Source organism: Anabrus simplex, chromosome 5 (genome assembly GCF_040414725.1).
Source record: "Anabrus simplex isolate iqAnaSimp1 chromosome 5, ASM4041472v1, whole genome shotgun sequence".
Taxonomy (NCBI): domain Eukaryota; kingdom Metazoa; phylum Arthropoda; class Insecta; order Orthoptera; family Tettigoniidae; genus Anabrus; species Anabrus simplex.
The window spans coordinates 74,187,884-74,210,901 of NC_090269.1; the positions used below are offsets into that span (position 1 = coordinate 74,187,884).

General features: G+C 42.8%; 1 protein-coding gene across 1 annotated transcript in view; it reads right to left on the minus strand.

Moving 5' to 3' along the window:
- Positions 1–676: 676 nt before the first annotated feature.
- LOC136874221 (trypsin-7) overlaps positions 677–23,018 on the minus strand; it is a 37,316-nt gene continuing 14,974 nt past the window's right edge. Inside the window, exons 4-7 of the mRNA XM_068227731.1 lie at positions 21,592–21,730; positions 17,881–17,994; positions 13,829–13,969; positions 677–1,715 (exon numbers count right to left, since the gene is read on the minus strand). Coding sequence (XP_068083832.1) covers positions 1,569–1,715; positions 13,829–13,969; positions 17,881–17,994; positions 21,592–21,730 — 541 coding nt within the window. The 3' untranslated portion in view covers positions 677–1,568. The remainder of the gene's footprint in view (positions 1,716–13,828; positions 13,970–17,880; positions 17,995–21,591; positions 21,731–23,018) is intronic.

Below are 23,018 nucleotides of genomic sequence, written 5' to 3' on the forward strand. Positions count from 1 at the left end.
GGTAAAAATAAATGCAGAATCTGCAGAAAAAGTGAAGAAACTATGACACACATATTATACGGGTGTACACGGACAAAGAGGAAGGAAGAAGAACGAATTCGTCAAGAGGGATTGGAGAAATGTGAATGAGAGAAATCTTAAAGCAACGGGAAACACATCGCATAATGCTTTTATTCCTCACTCTGAAGGGGTGAGGCGGGCCATACAGAGGCCAACAACCTTTCTCTGGTATTGAATAAATTATTTCATTTTTGGCATTTGAATAGGCATCGCATATTAGTTAAAGATCGTAGTGCCAGATTTTATTCAGTGTATGCTTTGTTAACATTGTAATTGGAATATTTTCAAAGCCGAAAAGCAAGAAATAAAACTACTACTATAAATATACTGTAAACCCCTATTAGTATGCCTTTATTTACACGGCGTAACTCGGGCTATAAAATCTGCTATTCTGCCAAACCATGTCTTATAATGTGCATACAGTTTAACTAATATTAGACATAATTTATTACACGCACACACACATACACACTATATTACTAAACTTTACACTTAGTTTTAAAACAAATTAAAGGAAAGAAAAAGGCAAACGTATAAAACTAACCCTGAATAAAGAAAATTGTCCTTACGCATCAATAAAAACAAATTTAGCAAAGCTTATTGACATACGGAATGAAATAACAGTATAGGAAAACAGAATTTATGTATTTGCACTCAGCTTAATCCGTCCAAGTACCGCTGCCGAAATTTATTTTTAAGTACCGTACCGGATCAGATAGGATGTCCCCTATGTCACTGGGCAACGAATCCCATGTTCAAATTGCACTGACAACAACAAAAAATTACCGGGCGAGGTGGCCGTAAGGTTAGGGGCACGAAGCTGTGAGTTTGCATCCGGGAGGTATTGGTTCGAATCACACTCTTGACAGCCCTGAAGATGGTTTCCCGTGGTTTCCCATTTTCATACCAGACAAATGCTGGAGCTATACCTGAATTAAGGCCACGGCCGCTTCCTTCCAACTCCTAGCCCTTTTCTATCCCACCGTCGCCATAAGACTGATCTGTGTCGGTGCGACGTAAAGCCACTATAAAAAAATACGTATAGTAAAGGGTGGATATGTGATTTGGTATTTTGAGGGTTAGGTTAGCTGTAGCTCTCGTCGGGATGTTATGAATGTTTGAGAGCAACTGGAAATAAACTGTTAGATAAGAGGGTGTCTGCCTGTATATTAATTTATGGCGCAGAAGCAACGAATGACAGTTACGACGCTTGTTTAGTATAAGCCAATTTAGCTCATGGAACGCAGGATTTATATGAAGAATTTTTGAGATGTACGTATGTATATGCACCATGTATGTATATGCGTATGTATGTTCATTGTGATGTAAAAGAGGCAACGTTCCGCAGTATTATGGACAGAATAAGTGGAGATTATTCATTATTTCTGCACGAACACATTAACGTTTATTTCTTGATAGAAATACATCCGTTTCTTCAACAGTTATTTTTGAATTATTTTGACTATCTTTAGTTAGAAAGTGAATTTTATTTGGCTGTAAACTGAGCCTCAAACTCCAGTACTGGTCTTGATCCAATTGCGGACAGCAGCCACTCGGGCGTAGACCCCAGGGTAATTTGGACGAGCGCATCCTTGTCCCCAAGAAACCACACCATGGAGTTTTCCGTTAACAACAAGAGGACCGCCAGAGTCACCCTGGAACAAAATGAAACAAATATTAGGAAAGGAAAGTCTTGCAGAATATGGCGCAAAAGAAACATCATTACAATATTGGTTTGAAAGAAATCTTGTTTAATGGCAAGTCTCTCTTTTATGCCATCAGTCCAGAGACTGGGTGGATCCTCAAGTGGGGTTGGAACACTTGCCCGGAGTGAGACTTGCACGGAGCGACATTTGCACGGAGTGAGACATGCACGGAGCCCTTCATTCTACCTAACAGTACTTAGTGGGTCAGAAGTAGGATGGTGACATTTGCACGGAGCCCTTCATTCTACCTAACAGTACTTAGTGGGTCAGAAGTAGGATGGTGACATTTGCATGGAGCCCTTCATTCTACCTAACAGTACTTAGTGGGTTAGAAGTAGGATGGTGACATTTGCACGGAGTGACACTAGCACGGAGTCTCAATTTTCATATGCTCCGGTATTAATAGACACCTACAGTACATGTCATTGCGTCCGACTCATTGGCTGAATGGTCAGCGTTGAGGCCTTCGGTTCAGAGGGTCCCGGGTTCGACTCCCGGACGGGTCGGGGATTTTAATCACGTCTAATTAATTCTTCTGACCCGGGGACTGGGTGTCTGTGTTTGTCCCAACACTTTTCTCTTCATATTCAGACAACACACTACACTACCTACCACCATGGAAACACGCAATAGTAATTATATCCCTCCATATAGGGTTGGCGTCAGGAAGGGCATCCGGACGTAACACATGACCAAATCCTCATGTACAGCATAGGTCGCACCCACGACCCCACGAACGTGGGAAAAGCGGAAGAATAAGAATAAGAGAAGACAGTACTTCTCATAGCCTCGACTGCCCCTTCGGTGTAAATTGTTGAAATCATACTCTGTTTTTCCCGCACATTTATTTTCTCACTTCATTTACCGCTTCATACTGAATGCAAACACGACTTGCCTCGCCTAAAACCATATTACTTTTTCTTGTTATTCATTCTCTATATTTACTTTTCTTGAAATCTACGCACCGCCAATAAGTTAGTTGATCTTTATTGGTATACTCCACAAAGTATTGACGTCCGTTGTAAATCAACCAAGGGTCCTCTTGGTGGTCTTGGTGAACTCCATAGCTGTTCAACATGGACCACTAGTTGTTACCACCTATCAACTGTAGCAGTGAACTCTAAAGGCGTCTACCTATCAATCAATCAATCAATCAATCAATCAATCAATCAATCAATCAATCAATCAATCAATCAATCAATCTATATCTTTTTACTTGGTAGACCTTCCCTGCTCTGCTCCTGAAATCCAACCATCCTTACCGGGCGAGTTGCCGTTTGGTTAGGGGCGCGAAGCTGTGAGCTGGAATCCGGGAGAAAGTGGGTTCGAACCCCACTCTCGGCAGCCCTAAATATGGTTTTCCGTGGTTTCCCATTTACACACCAGGCAAATGCTTGGGCTGTACTTTAATTAAGGGCACGGCCGCTTCCTTCCAACTCCTAGGCCTTTCCTATCCCATCGTCGCCATAAGACCTATCTGTGTCTGTGCGACGTAAAGCAAATTGTAAAAAAAAACAAAAAAAAAAACTACTTGGTCCTCCGTGTCATTGTTTGACATACACATGTTTAGTAATTTCCTGGAATGTTTGGTGTTCCGTGCAAATGTCAATACATTCCATCTCCGTGCAAGTGGCATAACTTCGTTCAAACAGTACCATGGATTATGTTATAGGAAAACTGCCAAAACCTATGGTGGTCCAAAAAATGGCGTATACTACCTGATGAGAAGTGAGATCGTTTGCCATTGCTTTCCTCATTGGACCAGAATGTACTCCTGCAGCATGATTGGCCCTATGAACAACCCCTTCATAACACTTAAACGCACTACTCGTGCTCTGAATTCATGACTCAGCACCACCAACAGCGTCCATATTATTACAGCCAAGGATAAGACTGGGACTATACCTTGCTCTGGCCTGTGCAAGATACAGATGCTAAATTCATTACGAGGGTGTTCATTAATACATTATTTTCTATAGAACACCTCTCATGTTCATTATGGTGGTAGATAAAGTAATGAAGAGAGTTAAGAATGAATTTAATGAGGACTTCACTGCATTAATCTTCGTAGACGATGTGGTGATTTGGGGATGAACAGCAGAAGTAGAAGAAGAAGTTCAACAAAAATTAAACACTTGGAACCGGCAGTTGAAGCAGTGTTGCCTAAAAATCACTCACACATAAACAGTAGTGATGCCAGTCAGCAGGCAAGCCCTACAGGTTAACATCCTAGGGGATGGCAAGAAAGTACACGTTGACCATTTTCAATATATTGGTAGTATTGTAACTAGTGACGTAAAAACCACTGCTGAAATCAGTAAGAGAATACAAAAACGAGCACAATTATATCACCAAGACATATCTTCTATGAGATAACCAAATACCTTTAAGTACAAATAGAACCCTTCGGGTATATTTCGTGCCAATAACCACGTAATGCCCTTGAAACCTGTACGATTAAAGAGTAGAGAAAGCTGCAGAAATGAAGTTCATAAAATCAACGCTGCAGAAAACAAGAAAAGATCCGGAATGAAGAGATCCGTCATAATACACAAGTAAAACAGTCGCTAAGCGAAAATGTAAGAACGAGACTCAAATAGTATAGCCATGTGAAGAGGATGGATCAAATGAGAACAGCAAGAAGATGGTTAGAAAAGGAATTGGAAGGCAAAAGAACTAGAGGAAGATCAAGGAGACGGTGGATCAGTCAAGTAAAGCAAGACTTTGAAGGAAGAGGAGTGGAATGGTACCAAGTTGAGAAGCAAGAAATGTACCTGGATAGACAAAGATGGAAAGCGCTCTTGTACAGCACCCAGGTGACTGGAGACGGTTCAAGGTTGATGATGATGCCGATAATCATAATGATGATGATAATAATGATCTCTACCTTGGACTGCCGTAATAACCCGTTTACTGAACTATCGCTAACTTGTTACGCCTTCCCATTTGCCTTCACTACCAAGCTAAACGCAAACAGCGTATAATACGTCTTCAGGACGTAACATCATTTGAACTGATGGTATTCTAAGCAAACTTTCTCAAAACGTTTGCTTGTATCTTAATTAGTGTAGGGAAAATTTAATTACAAGACTTTGTTCAATGTTTAAGAGAAGTCAATAGGCACTGGGTCTAAACGGAACATCAATAACAGCTGCGATTTCCACAGGTCACCGTGCTCTCCAAGGCTGTCCAGTGTTCTAGCTCAGTAAGTCTCATAGTCAGTACACTGCTACCCGCTCTGAGTACAGGCAAAATGACTTCGTCAAATCACGAAACGTGTGATATGATTTTAATTTATGGTGAAACAAGATGCAATAGAACTATGGCAGGACGAACGTATCGGGAACGTTTTCGCAAACGAAGCCACCTAAGTGATCGGGCTTTAGTCACTATTCTTCATATAATTCGATACGTTGGACAACTACAGCCCACATTTAATGCAGGGTCGTTCACAGCAACAACGTAATATGATATTGACCGTGGAGGAAGACGTTTTAGAATGGTCCAAAATGACGTAGGGAGGACCATGAGGACGGTGTGTCTCACTGTGTTGTACAGCGAACAGTTAGGGAACAGCTGTTGAATCCATATCATGTACAATGTGCTCAGCACCTTCGAAAAACAGATTTTCCTCGCAGTGGGCGATTCTGCCAGTGGTCTCTGAGTAAGAAACGGCAACAGCTGGATTTCCTTGCCAGAACTTTTGTCCTTGGTTCAGTTTAGCATAAGATCACTCAGATGAAAAGATTGATATTGGTACAAGTCATATACTGCCGTTCGTGTGAGAAACTTTCAGTTCTCAGAGTCACACCTATTTTAATCAAACTCTGCCTTTGTGTTCATTGTCATAACAACACAAACACTTAATAGGAACAATGTTCTATTGGTTTAACGTCTCACTAACACTTCGAAGGTTTTCGGCGTCGCAGGTATGCGGAAGTAATAGGTTTCGGAAGGTATTGACCGTGCCCTTGCCTAAAGTACGGCCTGGTGGGAAAATGGGAAACCACAGAAAAACATCTTCAGGACTATCGACGGTGGGACGCAACTTAATGGGAACACCGCTTCAAAAAGTTAAAGGAGTTGTCCCCAAAAAAATTGTTCAACAGCCAACACGTAGGTAAATGAACCAGATGCCTTAACAATGAAAATAGACAATCAAGATGTCAGGGAATATAAACACTGCAAGAGACATTCCGGTGCGATCTCAAGATCGTGGGACTCTAACCCACCACATCCCGAGTCGAACTTAATGGGAACACTAACCATTGTCTCAGTGAGAAGGAAACCCTTGACCAGGTCTTGAGAGATTGTCCGCACGGCGAAAGCTAGCACAACGCCAGACACATTCGATGCGATCACTAATTGCAGAAGCCCTCAGGAAGAACTGTTCCGTGTATAAAGAGGGGCAGTATCTTCGAAAACGACAACATCCGGAGAACACATTCCGAGGCAACAGGATGGAATGGATAATAGACCCAGCAATAAGAATCGAGACCCACGCCGAACAACCAGCCGAAATCCACTGTAGCATCTACAACTCCAACGGCACAATCCCCTACTACAAAGAAAAATACCAGTGTCAGATATCTATGTGATAGGTCTGATACTAGGGTCTAGATCACGGGTTTTCGAAATGGCGCATGAGGCCGACGAGACCACAGTTTGCAGCCGGCGAAAACTTTTTAAAGTAACATTTTAAGAAATGTAGCAGTTTACATACCCTACCTTTTGTTTGCCACGGCACCTAATCTGCTAGTCCCCGCATCTTACCTTCGAACATGTGTACTGTCAAACTCAAACTACCGGCTGTCAGCAACCTTGCCCGCCGATGACGTCACACAGAACTTTCCTCGTCCGTCGAGAACTATGTGCCGGGTGGATCTCTCTACTTTCTCCTCCTTCTGACTGCAATACAAGCTTGCAATATGGTCAAATGTTGGGAGTTCGTCAATTGCATGTATGTCGAGGTCGAAGGAGTGCCACCCTGTTTTATATTATGGAGCTGGACTCCACGAAATTGTTTCACCAGGTGCCATAATAAGGTACGAGGAATGGAAGGAACGTTTATTCTCAGTAAATGAATCACTTTTCAGGCATGGCCCTGTTAAAAGACTTGAACTTTAAATTCGCTTGGCTATTTGTTCGCACGAACTTTGAAAGCAACTCAAACATCTATATTCGTTCCATTGTGATCAGTGGACTGTTTGATGAGGAAACCCCTTTGTAAACTTTCTGTTTGAAAGAGTTTTTGTATCTTAAATTCTCCTCTACTATATTTTGAGTCTAGTTTCTTCATATTTGATTGTAATAACTACAACTTTTTTCCCTTTGAATTACCGTACGTGAATGTACGGTACTTGAAGTTTGTAAATTTTCCTAGGATCTTCTCCCCTCTCTACCTCTCCTTATTTCCAGTTTGTGTTTCATTGTGCGTTTACCTTATCCTGGTCTTCTCTTCACGTAATATACGTATTTATTACTATTGTACGTTGGAAACATTGACTTCCCGTTTCTATTTGTTAAATACACTGACTGACAGAGCAAATGCAACACCAAGAAGGAGTGGTTCGAAAGGGATGAAAGTTGGGGAAAAAACAGAGACGGCACGGACGAATAATTGATGTTTATTTCAAACCGATATGCAGGTTACACAATGCGCACGGCATCGACTCAGTAGGATGTAGGACCACCGCGAGCGGCGATGCACGCAGAAACACGTCGAGGTACAGAGTCAATAAGAGTGCGGATGGTGTCCTGAGGGATGGTTCTCCATTCTCTGTCAACCATTTGCCACAGTCGGTCGTCCGTACGAGGCTGGGGCAGAGTTTGCAAACGGCGTCCAATGAGATCCCACACGTGTTCGATTGGTGAGAGATCCGGAGAGTACGCTGGCCACGGAAGCATCTGTACACCTCGTAGAGCCTGTTGGGAGATGCGAGCAGTGTGTGGGCGGGCATTATCCTGCTGAAACAGAGCATTGGGCAGCCCCTGAAGGTACGGGAGTGCCACCGGCCGCAGCACATGCTGCACGTAGCGGTGGGCATTTAACGTGCCTTGAATACGCACTAGAGGTGACGTGGAATCATACGCAATAGCGCCCCAAACCATGATGCCGCGTTGTCTAGCGGTAGGGCGCTCCACAGTTACTGCCGGATTTGACCTTTCTCCACGCCGACGCCACACTCGTCTGTGGTGACTATCACTGACAGAACAGAAGCGTGACTCATCGGAGAACACGACGTTCCGCCATTCCCTCATCCAAGTCGCTCTAGCCCGGCACCATGCCAGGCGTGCACGTCTATGCTGTGGAGTCAATGGTAGTCTTCTGAGCGGACGGCGGGAGTGCAGGCCTCCTTCAACCAATCGACGGGAAATTGTTCTGGTCGATATTGGAACAGTCAGGGTGTCTTGCACATGCTGAAGAATGGCGGTTGACGTGGCGTGCGGGGCTGCCACCGCTTGGCGGCAGATGCGCCGATCCTCGCGTGCTGACGTCACTCGGGCTGCGCCTGGACCCCTCGCACGTGCCACATGTCCCTGCGCCAACCATCTTCGCCACAGGCGCTGCAACGTGGACACATCCCTATGGGTATCGGCTGCGATTTGACGAAGCGACCAATCTGCCCTTCTCAGCCCGATCACCATACCCCTCGTAAAGTCGTCTGTCTGCTGGAAATGCCTCCGTTGACGGCGGCCTGGCATTCTTAGCTATACACGTGTCCTGTGGCACACGACAACACGTTCTACAATGACTGTCGGCTGAGAAATCACGGTACGAAGTGGGCCATTCGCCAACGCCATGTCCCATTTATCGTTCGCTACGTGCGCAGCACAGCGGCGCATTTCACATCATGAGCATACGTCAGTGACGCCAGTCTACCCTGCAATTGGCATAAAGTTCTGACCACTCCTTCTTGGTGTTGCATTTGCTCTGTCAGTCAGTGTATTATAGGATTCCTCTTGTCATTTGCCTCCTTACGGGATTTAGTCAGAGAATGTTCGTATTACCCATAGGGCTTGTAATAATGAAAAATGTAATTACTCCGGTAGTACACTACGGTGAATGTTATACCTATTTCAAATCTTTAGTATTTTATGAATCGTGGACCGAGTCCACTTGCTTAAAATGTTGATTTTGCATCAAGACTTGTAGAAACTATTGTTATTACGAATACCGTATGTTAGAGAATGGTGACATTTAAAATAGTAGTCTATATTTTGAAATCCTATTTTCTATACCTAATGTTTATGCTCGCCTTCCATTACATATCTTTCTCAGTATTTCATGTTATGTAAGTTCACGACGCACTCTGGCTATTATCAACCCATTGCTTCCTCCGCGTTTGTTTAAGACCTGAACATTTGACAAGGAATTTGAATCAATATTTAAACCTAGGAGCGTCACTCCATTTGGTAGCGGGATACTCATTATTATGAATGATTCTTAAGTTATGCTCGACTATCCAAAACTACAACAGTTGACATTGCCTTATGGAGCGTGTATGACGTCGCACAGTTATAGTAATCAATATAAATACTGTATTATTCTCTACAGGGGCTGCCTGGCCGAGGCGGTAAAGGCGTGCTCGGTTCGCCCGGAAGGACGTGGGTTCGAATCCCCGTCAGGAAGTCGTAAAATTTATGAAACGAGATTTCCCCTGAGGTTCACTCAGTCTACACCAAAAATGAGTACCAGGTTAATTCCTGGGGGCAAAGGTGGCCGGGCGTAGAGCTAACCACTCTACTCCATCACGTGCCGAGATTAACAATGGTGCAAGCCTTTACCTTCCACTCTTCCAAGGGCGTTCATGGCCTGTACGGAGGTGACTTTGCTTTGCTTTTGCATTATTCTCTGCGCTAAAAAATATTAACGTTACTTTAAACAGTGGCGTTACATTAATATGACGAGAATATACGAAAAATATTTCTTAGGTCGTTCAAAAATGTATTATTTTTCACACCCATTACAAACTCGAGTGAGAACTAAATCATCTTTAATATTATTGCGGTCCGCCTCTGTGGTGTAGTGGTAGTGTGATTAGCTCCCATTCCCGGAGGCCCGGGTTCGATTCCCGGCCCTGCCACGAAATTTGAAAAGTGGTACGAGGGCTGGAACCAGGTCCACTCAGCCTCGGGAGGTCAACTGAGTAGAGGTGGGTTCCATTCCCACCTCAGCCATCCTGGAAGTGGTTGTGAGTGGTTTCCCACTTCTCCTCCAGGCAAATACCGGGATGGTAACCTAACGTAAGGCCACGGCCGCTTCCTTCCTTCTTCCTTGTCTACCCCTTCCAAACTTCCCATCCCCCACCAAGGTCCCTGTTCAGCATAGCAGGTGAGGCCGCCTGGGCGAGGTACTGGTCATCCTCCCCAGTTGTATACCCCGACCCAATGTCTGACGCTCCAGGACACAGCCCTTGAGGCGGTAGAGGTGGGATCCCTCGCTGAGACCGAGGGAAAAATCAACCCTGGAGGGTAAGCAGATTAAGATGAAGAAGAATATTATTGCGTGTTTTATATATTCACTTGATCTAAATAGAGTACATTTGATTAATTTTTAAATTATATCCAACAAATGGTCTTCCATATAAGTTACTGTCTAATAGAGCATAATGCCATGAATTTCATCCAGAAATACTATCTAGCGATGGACCTGTCAAAACGGATATTTACCATATGATTCCGAATTGCGGTGGTGAACAGAAGATGAAAATGTAAACTCATATTTAGGGGAGATCAATTTTTGGGGTCTAACAAACACACACGTGTAGCCTTAGCACTCTGACTAATACCGCAGTTTCTTTCAATTATAGTATATTTCAGATCCAATTACGACCATGTTGTTAGATTCTAGATTTTGAACCTTTTTTTGTTTGTTCTATCACAAGTGTAACACAACTCACATTTAGTATTTATAACTCTAGGAGTGCAATTTACAAAGGAGATTTGAATAAAAATAGAGCATTTTCATTCTTTCCTTCTCTTTCTTCCTTTCATTCTTTCGTTCTAATGAGCCCTCACAAGTGTCGGTGTTAAGTCTTAACCATTGGGAAAGTGTTTCTTTCCATGAAATTAATTAAAAGTTAGTACAGAAGTCGACCTGCAGATTCTTCCTTATTCCATCTCATGAGATTAGCAACAACAGAGCTGGAGGTGGACATTCGTTCATCGATAGATCGTAGATTGTTTGATCGAACACAGTACTATCACTAAATTCTCCTTTATGAAGTTTTGTTTTGATTTATTAATTTCAGTTTGTCTTTAGGTTTGATCTTTCCTTTTTTACCATTTGTCAATAATTAATTCGATAAACTGACATTTTAGAGTGTTCGTATTCAAAATTGAATTATTTTGGGTGATATATTTTTGTTTATTTTTAATTTCACACTTTTTCTTTCGTTCTTTCTTTCTTTATACGCTTACCCTGCAGGGTTGATTTTTCCCTCGGACTCGGCGAGGGCTCCATCCCCTACCACCTCAAGGGCAGTGCTCTGGAGCGTGAGACTTTTGGGTCGGGGGATAGAACTGGGGAGGGGGACCAGTACCTCGCACAGGAGGACTCACCTGCTATGCTGAACAGGGGCCTTGTGGGGGGAAGGGAAGATTGGAAGTGGTAGACAAGGAAGAGGGTAGAAAGTAAGCGGTCATGGCCTTAAGTTAGCTACCATCCCGGCATTTGACTGGAGAAGTGGAAAACCACGGAAAACCACTTCGAGAGTGATTGAGGTGCGAACCGAACCCGTCTCTACTCAGTGGGCCTCCTGAGGCTGAATGGACCGCGTTCCAGCCGTCGTACCACTTTTCAAATTTCCTCAGGGGTTGGCAGCTAATCGCACTAAACACTCCACCACAGACGCGATCGGAGGATAACATTTGTCTTTTATTTCTAATAAGTAAGTGTACAAACCTCAAAACCCTGCGGCCGTTACAATATTGATGCCCTAATGCCAATTTTTGTTTGGTTTGATTTTTTATCATAGAGACATTAAGTGACTAAAATCACTAGGTAAAGTAAACTCGTGTCCTTATCCCGAGGTGGTGCAACTCTTTTGAGGCACGCCCCCAATTGAGGTGAGCTGCATGTACCATTGCAACCGCATACCAGCCCTCCCGCCATTCTTAAATTTCTGGCACCACCGGGAATCGAACCCGGGCCACCGAGGACGGCAGCTAATAGTATTAACCGTTACGCTACGGAGGTGGACATATCACTAGGTGATACTAAACATGATACCTAGAAACTTTCGAAACGATCTTTTCCCATCATTTTTAGTTTAGATAACGACTTTTAGCGTTCCAAATAATTTGCCATTTATCTTGCTAATTAATTAATTGGTTCCAAAGATTACCATATCTAAGCCACGGCGTCTTTCGGGGAAAGCACATCTTTGCATTTAATGAAAAGACAGCCTAAAAGGGCACCTGGAGAAATAGCTATGTTTAATTTTAACACATCTTTGGTTTAAATATGACATCTTTGGAAGTACTGGAGTGGTAAGAAAGTATTTATTCCAAAACTGATTATTAAGTTACTCGCTCTGCTGTAGTAGAACTGAAAAGGTTATCTTCCTCGTAATCTATTTTTTCGCCGTTTCTGGTTCCATACGATATAGCGTATATCAGTTACTAGAATGCAACTATTACAATTTTATTTCTAGACTTGATACTGTATAGGCTTTTGGGCTTATGCCGTGTCAAGAAAATAAGGTGAAATTCTTTACGTTTCGCGGAGAACTGTGCTCTGCATCATCAGAAGGAAATCTCGACTGTCCACGAGAAAGGCTTCTTAAACAATGAGCTTTTGAAATGTAGACATTATAATAGAAGTGGAAATGGTACGTTCATTCGTCACCAGATGGCCCCCCCGGACGTGGCACAGCGGTAGCGTTCGAAGCGGAAGCTGACCGAACCATCAGAATCAGTCTAAGAGTGTCATAAGAACAGGGGTCTTGCTGGGGGATGGGAAGATTCGAAGGGATAGACAAGGAAGAGGGAAGGAAGCGGCCGTGGCCTTAAGTTAGGTACCATCCCGGCATTTGCTTGGAGGACAATTGGGAAAGCACGGAAAGCCACTTCTAGGATGGCTGAGGTGGAAATCGAACCCACCTCTACTCAGTTGACCTCCAGAGGCTGAGTGGACCCCGTTCCAGCCCTCGTACCACTATTCAAATTTCGTGGCAGAGTCGGGAATCGAACCCGGCCTTTCGGAGTGGCAGCTAATCACACTAACCACTACACCGGAGAGGCAGGCACAATTTTATTTCAAGAAGTAAAAATTACTGAGAATGTAATCGTTACAAGTAATTCAACTACTTTCACTCAGTTACGTCCCTACTCTGGTCTTCGACATTCGAAATTACTAGGTATGTAAAAAGTAAATTGGAAATATGAAATGAACAGCTATTGTGCCTTATGAATAAAAGTTACACTTTCCATGTTACACATATGGCGTTTAAGTAGAATAAGAACAGGTATTATGGTATTTGCTTACAAACCATATTGAGTGTAACTGTAAATGGCAGTTGTACTTTGACGGCTATTGATCTGAGTACTCTTGAGAAAGTTAAATACTACTGTCCATGGCTAAACACAAGAGTGGAGAGATTTACCCTATCTTTACATAACTTTTGTTCTTGTGACGTATTCATTGTAATAGAGAAGGCTAAATTTAAAGGGAATTGACTCTGTTTAAGAATGAATGGTATATCGGAATTAACAGGTATTTAATCTATTTGGATAAAACACTTTTTTCCTGAAATTGAGCCGTCAAAATTTCTACATGAACGATAATTTGATTTAGCTTCAGTACAGTCAATGTCGTTCCGTTGCACAAAACAGCTTTATTAACTTTATTAACATCGCCTCATTCTACGGAATCAGAGCTAGTGTACTTTATAGACACTATAGTCTTATTATAATAATAACATTGCTACGAATTAATACAAGGATAAACACCACATTCAGACAGCAATGTTAATGACATGTGGAATACAGGTGAAGACATGTCCGGTGTGAGTACTACTACAAAATGCAATAGAACGTTATTTGTCGATGTTTCTTACCTGACAGGCATCCTTACCGCCAGCAGTGAAGCCAGCACATATCATTCGGTCAGTGATCCTTCCGTAAGCAGAATTACACTGAGCGTTGGTGATGACAGGAACTATTATCTGCTGCAGAACGTTCGACGCTCCACCACCTTCCTGCAATAGTATAATTGTCAGTCAGCTTGTAAAGCACTTAAGGCAGGGCCTCTCAGGGTGCATGCGCGTGGTGCATGCACTGTGCACGGTGCAAAAGACGACTTCGCTTGGTTGACCAGAGTGCAGACCCCCCACTCCTCGATTTGGAGCAATAGCGCTAACTCTCTCTTTCCTCACGCCTGTCTCGCTCGCTCCACCTGTCTCCCTCTCCCCCACTTGCGCCATAGCGCTCCAAATCCGGGCTGAGTTGAGCCGAGTATAGCCGAGTAGAGCCGAGCATAGCCGAGTAGCCCAGAGACGAAGCGTTGATCCGAGCCATACCGAGCGGCACCGATGCACAGTGCACGGAGCTCTTGCGCCTCGCTCTGCACGCGTGAGATTTTGGGCGTTTGAGAGGCCCTGACTTAAGGTAATACAATATTTCTAAAAGTACAGCTTCATTATAACGATCTCCTTCCTCCACTCGGTCTGGTTAAGGACGACCTGAAGAATTATAATTCTGACCTAATGTAATGGATGATGTTACAAGGGATGAAACAATCTATAAAGAGTTTGCTAAAAACAGCTTTGGCAAATCCGTCCGTCCGTTCTACTGGACTGCATGTTCAATGCAGCAATGTGGCACCACTCATTCTGGGTGTTGCAATTTCCATTTTCTGCAGTGTAGTTGTAAACGCATAGCTGCAGAGGAACTCTGTAAGTCAAATGCAAATCATATTCACAAAGGAAACATTAGCAGTATTCGTATATCAATGTACAGAGAACAAAGGAAACTAATAACACTTTTACCTCGTTTGACCAACGAGGAACTAGTACAATTACTGAAATTAAATATTTTAAGTAACAGACATGAGACATTTTGTTAAGTAGGTCTTAACAACAGAATGGTGTTCTTCACGTGTGAAACAAATTTAATTTTTTTATGCAGTAGGTAATTCTAATACCATATTAGCAGATAGCACATTTTACTGTATGTGAGCCCAAAGCATTTTCATTTGATGTATACCATTTACTCATATACAAAATGCAGGATGCATTTAACTTATATTTTGTTTACTTTCATCCAATTGGCCGTGCGCGTAGAGGCGCGCGGCTGTGAGCTTGCATCCGGGAGATAGTAGGTTCGAATCCCACTATCGGCAGCCCTGAAAATGGTTTTCCGTGGTTTCCCATTTTCACACCAGGCAAATGCTAGGGCTGTACTTTAATTAAGGCCACGGCCGCTTCCTTCCAACTCCTAGGCCTTTCCTATCCCAACGTCGCCATAAGACCTATCTGTGTCGGTGCGACGTAAAGCCCCTAGCACTTTCCTCCAAAACTGTTGAAACGTATGAAAACATGCCGAACGGTGCTCGCCAATTATGTAAAAACAATTTTAACCCTGAATGTACAATTTTAGACTTTGAATTAGCAGTTTTAACTGCTATAAGAAATGTGTATCCGAACGCGCGTCTTAAATGTTGCAGCTTTCACTTGGGACTGGCCTGGCTCCGGAAAATTGTAAACATCGGGCTGAAACGTGAATACATGAATAAAAGCTCAGAATTAGGACGTCTAAAATATTTCTGTGGTATGCAGTATTTGCCTCCAGATACTGTAGGTGATGTGTTGTTGAATTGCACAGCATAAATCCAGATAATCCCCAAATAAATGTTTTCGTCGAGTATGTACTCCAAAACTACATCAATGATGACGCCAAATTTCCACGGGTGTTTATGGTCTAGCTGTCCTTCGAGCGATACCCGAACGACAAATGGGGCTGAGTCTTTCCATAGACGTTTGAAAAAATAATAATTTCACGAATCACTTCCACCTGTTCATGTGTCTAGCTCCATGGCTAAATGGTTAGCATGCTGGCCTTTGGTCACAAGGCTCCCAGGTTCGATTCCCAACTGGTTCGGAGATTTTAACCTTAAATGGTTAATTTCCTTGGTTCGGGATCTGGCTGTTTTTGCTGTCCCCAACATCCCTGCAACTTACCCACCACACAGAACACCATCTTCCACCACAATAAGACGCAATTACCTACACATGGCAGATGCCACCCACCCTCATCGGAAGGTCTTTTCTACAGAACAGAAGGTTTTTTGTTGAATTCCAAGCCCAGAGGAGTAAATGGAGGAACTTAAAGAATGGCCTTCCACAAGGGAGTGTGCTGGCACCTATACTTTTCAACATCTACACCAATGATCAGCCTGGCCCACAAGGGACAAAGAGCTTTATTTATGCAGACGATGTCGCTCTGGCAGCTCAAGAGGAAACGTTTGAACTAGTTGAAGAGAAGCTCTCCCATGCTCTACAAATTCTAAGTGGTTATTACCAAGAGAACCAACTAAAACCAAACCCATCAAAAACACAAGTCTGTGCCTTCCACCTTAAAAATCGACAGACAGCGAGAAAATCGCAAGTGATTTGGGAAGGTAAAATATTAAAACACTGCTTCACTCCCAAATATATAGGAGTAATTCTTGACCGAGCACTAACCTATAGAACACACTGTCTGAATACCAAAAGGAAGGTATTTGCAGGAACAACATTATCCGGAAATTATCGGGTTCAACCTGGGTGACGCATCCTCTCCTTTTAAGAACATCAGCAATAGCCCACTGTTGTTCAGCAGCAGAATACGCCTGCCCTGTCTGGTGTAGATCTAGTCATGCTAATCAAGTGGATGTCGCCTTAAATGAAACCTGCAGACTCATTACAGGATGTTTGAGATCTACACCACTTGATAAAGTTTATTGTCTAGCAGGTATCCTACCTCCAGATATCCGCCGTGAGTGTGCATCCAGACTGGAGAAATCTAAAGCACTGAACCTTACGACCCATACTTTATATGAGTACCATCCAGCAACCCAACGGCTCAAATCAAGGAAAATATTTCTCCATACAACTGAAAGCCTCACTGAATCACCATCGAACTTCAGAGTGAATTCATGGCGTTCCAGATCCAGCCACCTTGCGGGATGGATGACGCCTTCCGAAAGACTTCCTCCAGGCCACGAGGAAAGCTGGTCAACATGGAAGACGCTCAACAGGTTGCGTTCAGGAGTTGGAAGAACAAAGATCAACATGAGAAAGTGGGGTTTTGTCTGTGACTCCACTCTATGTGAATGTGGTGAAGAACAGACAATGAGCCATCTCCTTGTTTGTAACTTGTGCCCAACTACTTGCACTCTCCAGAATGTGATGCACGCTACCAAGGAAGCATGTAAATTAGCTGCTTACTGGTCACACCACATTTAATTAATTTTGTATTTATGGAGAGCTTAAATCACATCGTTACCTGCCATCATCAGAAATGATTAATGATTATTGTACCAAATTTGTTATTGTCCTGTTATTATTATTGTAAGTATAATGTATGTTTCTGACACGATTAAATTAAAATTAATCGGAAGGTCTGCCTCACGAGGGCTGCAGCCGGCTAGAAATAGCCACATGAAATTATTATTATTATTATTATTATTATTATTATTATTATTATTATTATTATTTTCTGTTCATGTGCTGAATGCATTGCTTAAGTAATTCCAGAGCAAAATATACACCTTTATCACCTCTTTGCAGAAGAGAAACGTTAGGAAACATATCATACAGAAACACACATACAACATCGATCTCTGGGAAAGTTATTCAGCTGATACAATATCGCCCTACAGTACACCGAAATTTTGGGACACCGTTACCAGCCACAACAGCTCCGAAGGAAATGAGTACTATGATGAATGCTTTGGAGAATGCAGATCAGGAAGGGCAACCGATCGTAAAACAGGGCCAAATCCCCATGTGCGACGCAGTTCGCACCCGCGACCCACAGGTGTGGGAAAGGCGGTAGAAAAGAAGAATAAAAATAAGAAATGATATTCTACTTGATAGTCAGTTGAGAAAGTGTAAGATGAACCACTTACTGAAGTAGCTCCCCAGCCTGTAACAACAGCGCTCGTACCAGCAGCAACTGCCTCACCTTGGGAAGGCAGTTCAATCTTCCTTACGTTTGAACCGACAGGAAAAGGAGTAGATACCTGGAAATAATACAGCGTAATTAGCATCAAATCAATGACAGGATTTTTAACACAGTAATCAGCTACAGGAGTCTTCCATATAAAACCTGACCACTCACATGTGGCTGAAAAGGAAACTCTTTCATCTGTAAATCTCCGATCTGACTGAGATTTGCTAAGACTGCAGTAGGTATAATTTTTTTCAGCCATATCGAAATTAGATGACCAATCGTATATTTAACACCTGGATTTGAGTGTCAAAGTTTGCTCATTTGAGCACCGCATAGACAGGAGTGAGTGGCGGGAAGCAGGTAGAAGTGGCGCGGCTGGCCAGTTCATCTGCCATACTCGTACTCTCTCCCTCTCTCTCGCTCTCTCTCTCCCTGTCTCTCGAGGTGACTGTCAGTCCCACCGCGATCAGTGATTCTGTGGACGTGCCATATAAGCTCATTCCGAAGTGGTGGTGGTACCAAAATTCTGGACTAGATGTGATCCTTGTCCACGAACTTGAGCAAAGCATCGTTAACGAAGAGATAGCTTTCAGCTATGATATGCTCTCTTTAACGTCTATACCGTCATTCCCCGCATCGTTAAGGAAATCACTTTCATATTCGATGGTGTCATCGTCGGTAACATGATCGGGACGGGATCAAGAAATTGAAGTGCATCTTCTGCAATTATGTCGACGGTTACGTTGTGCTTAGTACTTTGTGTTAGTCCTGAAAGTAAATTAAAGTACAAGGGGTTTATTCTTTTATAATCTGCTTTACGTCGCACCGACACAGATAGGTCTTATAATGACGATGGGATAGGAAAAGGCTAACAGTGGGAAGGAAGCGGCCGTGACCTTAATGAAGGTACAGCACCAGCATTTGCCTGGTATGAAAATGGGGAAACCACGGAAATCCATCTTCATCACTGCCGACAGTGGGGTTCAAACCCACTATCTCCCGAATGCAGCTCACAGTTGCGCACCCCTAACCGCACGGTCAACTCGCTCCGCAATAAATACAGTAAAGAAATAAATGTTTTGTCAAAGGAATATGCGAAGGAAACTTATTTTATATATCAAAAACCAGATCAGTGTCTGCTTTGTTTATTGCAGTTTCCTGCCGGTCTTCTTCGGCAAATAATGCCATTAGGCTTTGAACAAAGTTCCGGGCCTCCGGGGGTGGCAGCTAATCACATTAACCACTACACCACAGAGGCGGACCTGAATGTTGTTACTCAGCATCACCCATAATTCAGCTCGTTCCATACTGTTGCAGCCTTAATTAGGCTTTACTATCGGGAGGTGCAGTTTTGACTTTTCTAGAAAGTTCTAAACTTATTCTTACGTTGAAATAAAGCAACAAATATGTAGCCATTGATGCTTTCACGGCCCATACTTATAGACATGATATCGGCTTTTGGGCTTATACCGTGTCAAGAAAATAAGGTGAAATTTTTTACGTTTCGCAGAGAACTCTGCTCTGCGTCAACAGAAGAAAATCTCGACTGTTCACAAGAAAGACTTCTCAAAGAATGAGGTTTGAATTTAGACGTTATAATAGAAGTGGAAGGGGTACGTTCATTCGTCACCGGATGGCTCTCCGGACGCGATACAGTGCTACCCTTCGAAGCAGAAGCTGACGTAACCATCAGGATTAGTCTGAGATGGAGTCACATAACATCAGGAGTACACACATATGAAAGTGTGACAATAAGTATCTGTGTACACGACAGGATTTTCAGGTTCATTTGCAATCTATCATGTCTCCAGAATGCATGTTTTCTCCCTCTAAACGGTATTGTTCCTTTGACAGCAAGAAGTTTATTTAAAGCGAGGATTTCTTTGCTAACTTCACGAAATTCCAAAATGTTCGGCGCACAACACACTTACCGGATTCTTCAAGCTAGGGATGGGGGGGGGGGGGGGGTTACGAATCACAGTAACATTTTCTGTGGCCTTTTCACACTGCCTAGAAATATTATGCACAGTTCTTTTACTTCTGCCGATAGCTTTAACAGCACTTTCCACAGCTTTCTAGAGAAGGATTACGACACCTCTTCTCTTTTCCTGTTTACAAAACTGTAGAACATTATATATAAATTTTCTGCGATGAGATCGGAATACTTCGCGCGATTTCTTCGAGGCCGTCTGCAATGACATGTCAGATTCAAGCTCTCTTAATACAGAATAGCAACACTGTATCCAACATTCAACCGAGCTTAGTACTAGTGAGCACGTGTGTAGACTGTATCGGGCGCTCTGATTCCAGCTCCTGCACCACACACAACTGTTAGTTCACTAGAGCCCCATCGGCAATGACTCATACAACGGTTAGTATGTGTGCCTGTTGTAATTCACTCTATTACTCTGTCTTCCCTCCAGATGTGTTAGTGTGTGCCTGTTGTAATTCACTCTATTACTCTGACTTCCCTCCAGATGTGTTAGTGTGTGCCTGTTGTAATTCACTCTATTACTCTGACTTCCCTCCAGATGTGTTAGTGTGTGCCTGTTGTAATTCACTCTATTACTCTGACTTCCCTCCAGATGTGTTAGTCACAAGAGGCCGCTTGTCCTTGCCACTGGACGGACTTACAGTACACAGAAGCAAGCCACTGTACTGTGGCATGAGTAGGTACTACAGCATATCCGAAAAATAAAATGGCTTTCACATATGCCTTGCAAATGTCATCTTGTGCTGTCCCGTATGATCACGTTACAAGATCCCCTTTCACCCTGCACTGCATCTCCCTTTTGTGCGTTAAAATATTAACAGTTTACAGTATTGTATTATCAAGATTCCATTGGAATATGTGCATTAATATCTTCCTTTGTACCGAGCTAGTCGGCTCCAGGGGAGATTGTGGGTTCAGACCCCACTGTCGGCAGCCCTGAAGAAGGTTTTCCGTGCTTTCCCATTTTTGCACCAGGCAAAATTAAGGTCAGGGCTACTTCCTTTCCAGACCTAGCCCTTCCCTACCCTGTCTGTTAGGTCATCAGCCCAGAGGCTGGTTGGATCCTCAAATAGCACCACGAAAGGTTATGCGGTTATAAGGAAACCGCAAAAACCAATGGCAGCACCAAAATGAGGCGTACTAGGCAAGACGAGGAGTGAGGTAGTTTGCCATTGCTTTCCTCACAGGGTCAGAAAGTGCTATTGCAGCATGACTGACCCTATGAGCAACACCTTTCATAACACTCAGTTGCACTAGCCGTGCTCTGAATGTCACTACTTAGCACCACCCATACCCCAGCAGCTTCCATATTGTCACAGCCATGGATGAGACTGGGACTTCGGTGAAAGCTACACTTTATTCTGGCCTGTGCCAAGAGATGGATACAAAAGTACTGTATCCATCAAGAAATGGCAGCAGGCAATCCCTACCCTATCGTCGCCATAAAACCTGTTTGTGTCAGTGTGACTTAATACAAACAGCAAAAAAATAACTAACATTCCCATCTGTAGCAAATGTTCCTGTTTTCTGAGAATAATATCATCATTTCATGATGTACAGAATGTTACAGACTAAAGACAAAAGCACGTAAATTTGAAGAAAATATGTGCAATTATTCTGCTTATTGTTACGGAAAGTGTTTTGAATCGTATCACATGATTTTCATACACTTACCCTGATGAGAGCGAAATCATAATCAAGAGTCCAATAGTCAAAATTAGGATGCTCGACGATCTCGACCGCCTGATGCACCGTACCACCGCTACCTCGACTAGACGTACCGGCACGGATCGTGACGTAGATTGGATTAAACCTGGAGTAAAATGAAATGTTAGTATCAGCTGGTGTTGAAAGTACTTAATTTAGTTAGTAGTCATCAGTCCTGTACATATCCCATCCAATTCCTTAGATGTATAACTTAGTCAGCGTACTGGATTTCTGTACGGAGGGCCCCGGGTTCGATTCTTGCCCAGGGATTTCAGCCAAGTATGGTTATTTCCACTGGCTCTGGGACTGGATGTTTTCGATTGTCTTAATATACACATCTTAATTCACATACAATATACCACACTACCAACCACCACATAAAAAAAGCAATAATGAATAAACCTCTCTACATCCGGTTGGCATCAGGAAGGGCATTCGGTCGCAAAACTGGAATAATCTCTATATTAAAAAATAAGAGTTTTGACTGTACATTAATCAGAATTTAAAATGAATGGTACTTTTGTACAGGTCGTGTCCACAGTAACAAATAAATTCACTTTAATCTAGGCTATACATAATTTTATTCACCTTGAGTGAAATGGTAGTTTAGGGGAAGGCCTAAAATGTAATTCTCAAATATCTACCTATGTTATTAGTGGTCATATCGATAAATACTACATAACTAAAGTGATACATAATTAAATTTGCGATCAGTTATGTCTTGTATATTTTTACCGTACCGGCTGTGATAACAGAGATATTCATGAATTTCGATTTTTGTTGCTAAGTCCATATCAACGCCGAATCACGAGAAAATGGACGGAAAGAATTTTAAAAAATCGGTATGTTAATTCGTTGAATAAGGCATTACACTCTAGGCTGTAAATAATATTATTCACGCTGGATAAAATGGTAGTTTAGGGGAAGGGTCCTAAAATCTAATTTTTAAATACATACTATATGTTATTGATCCTATCGAAAAGTACTATAGGCTATAACAAAAGTTATAGAAATGAACAACATTTAATCATTTATGTCTTACACAGTTTTACCATTCTCACTGATAATGATAACCTGCAACCTGTTTTCTAGTCACTGACCGGGTCAGGGATGTAATGAATGAAGCAGATATAGGCTGTTAGTACGATGGGGTCGCCACTCCCAAAGTGATTTATTAATGAATGATTGATGCTATGAAATGAGAATGGAGAATGCTGCTGGAATGAAAGATGACAGGGAAAAGCGGAGTACCCGGAGAAAAACCTGTCCCGCCTCCGCTTTGTCCAGCACAAATCTCACATGGGGTGACTGGGATTTGAACCACGGTATCCAGCGGTGAGAGGCCGACGCGCTGCCGTCTGAGCCACGGAGGCTCTATTACCATTCTCACTATG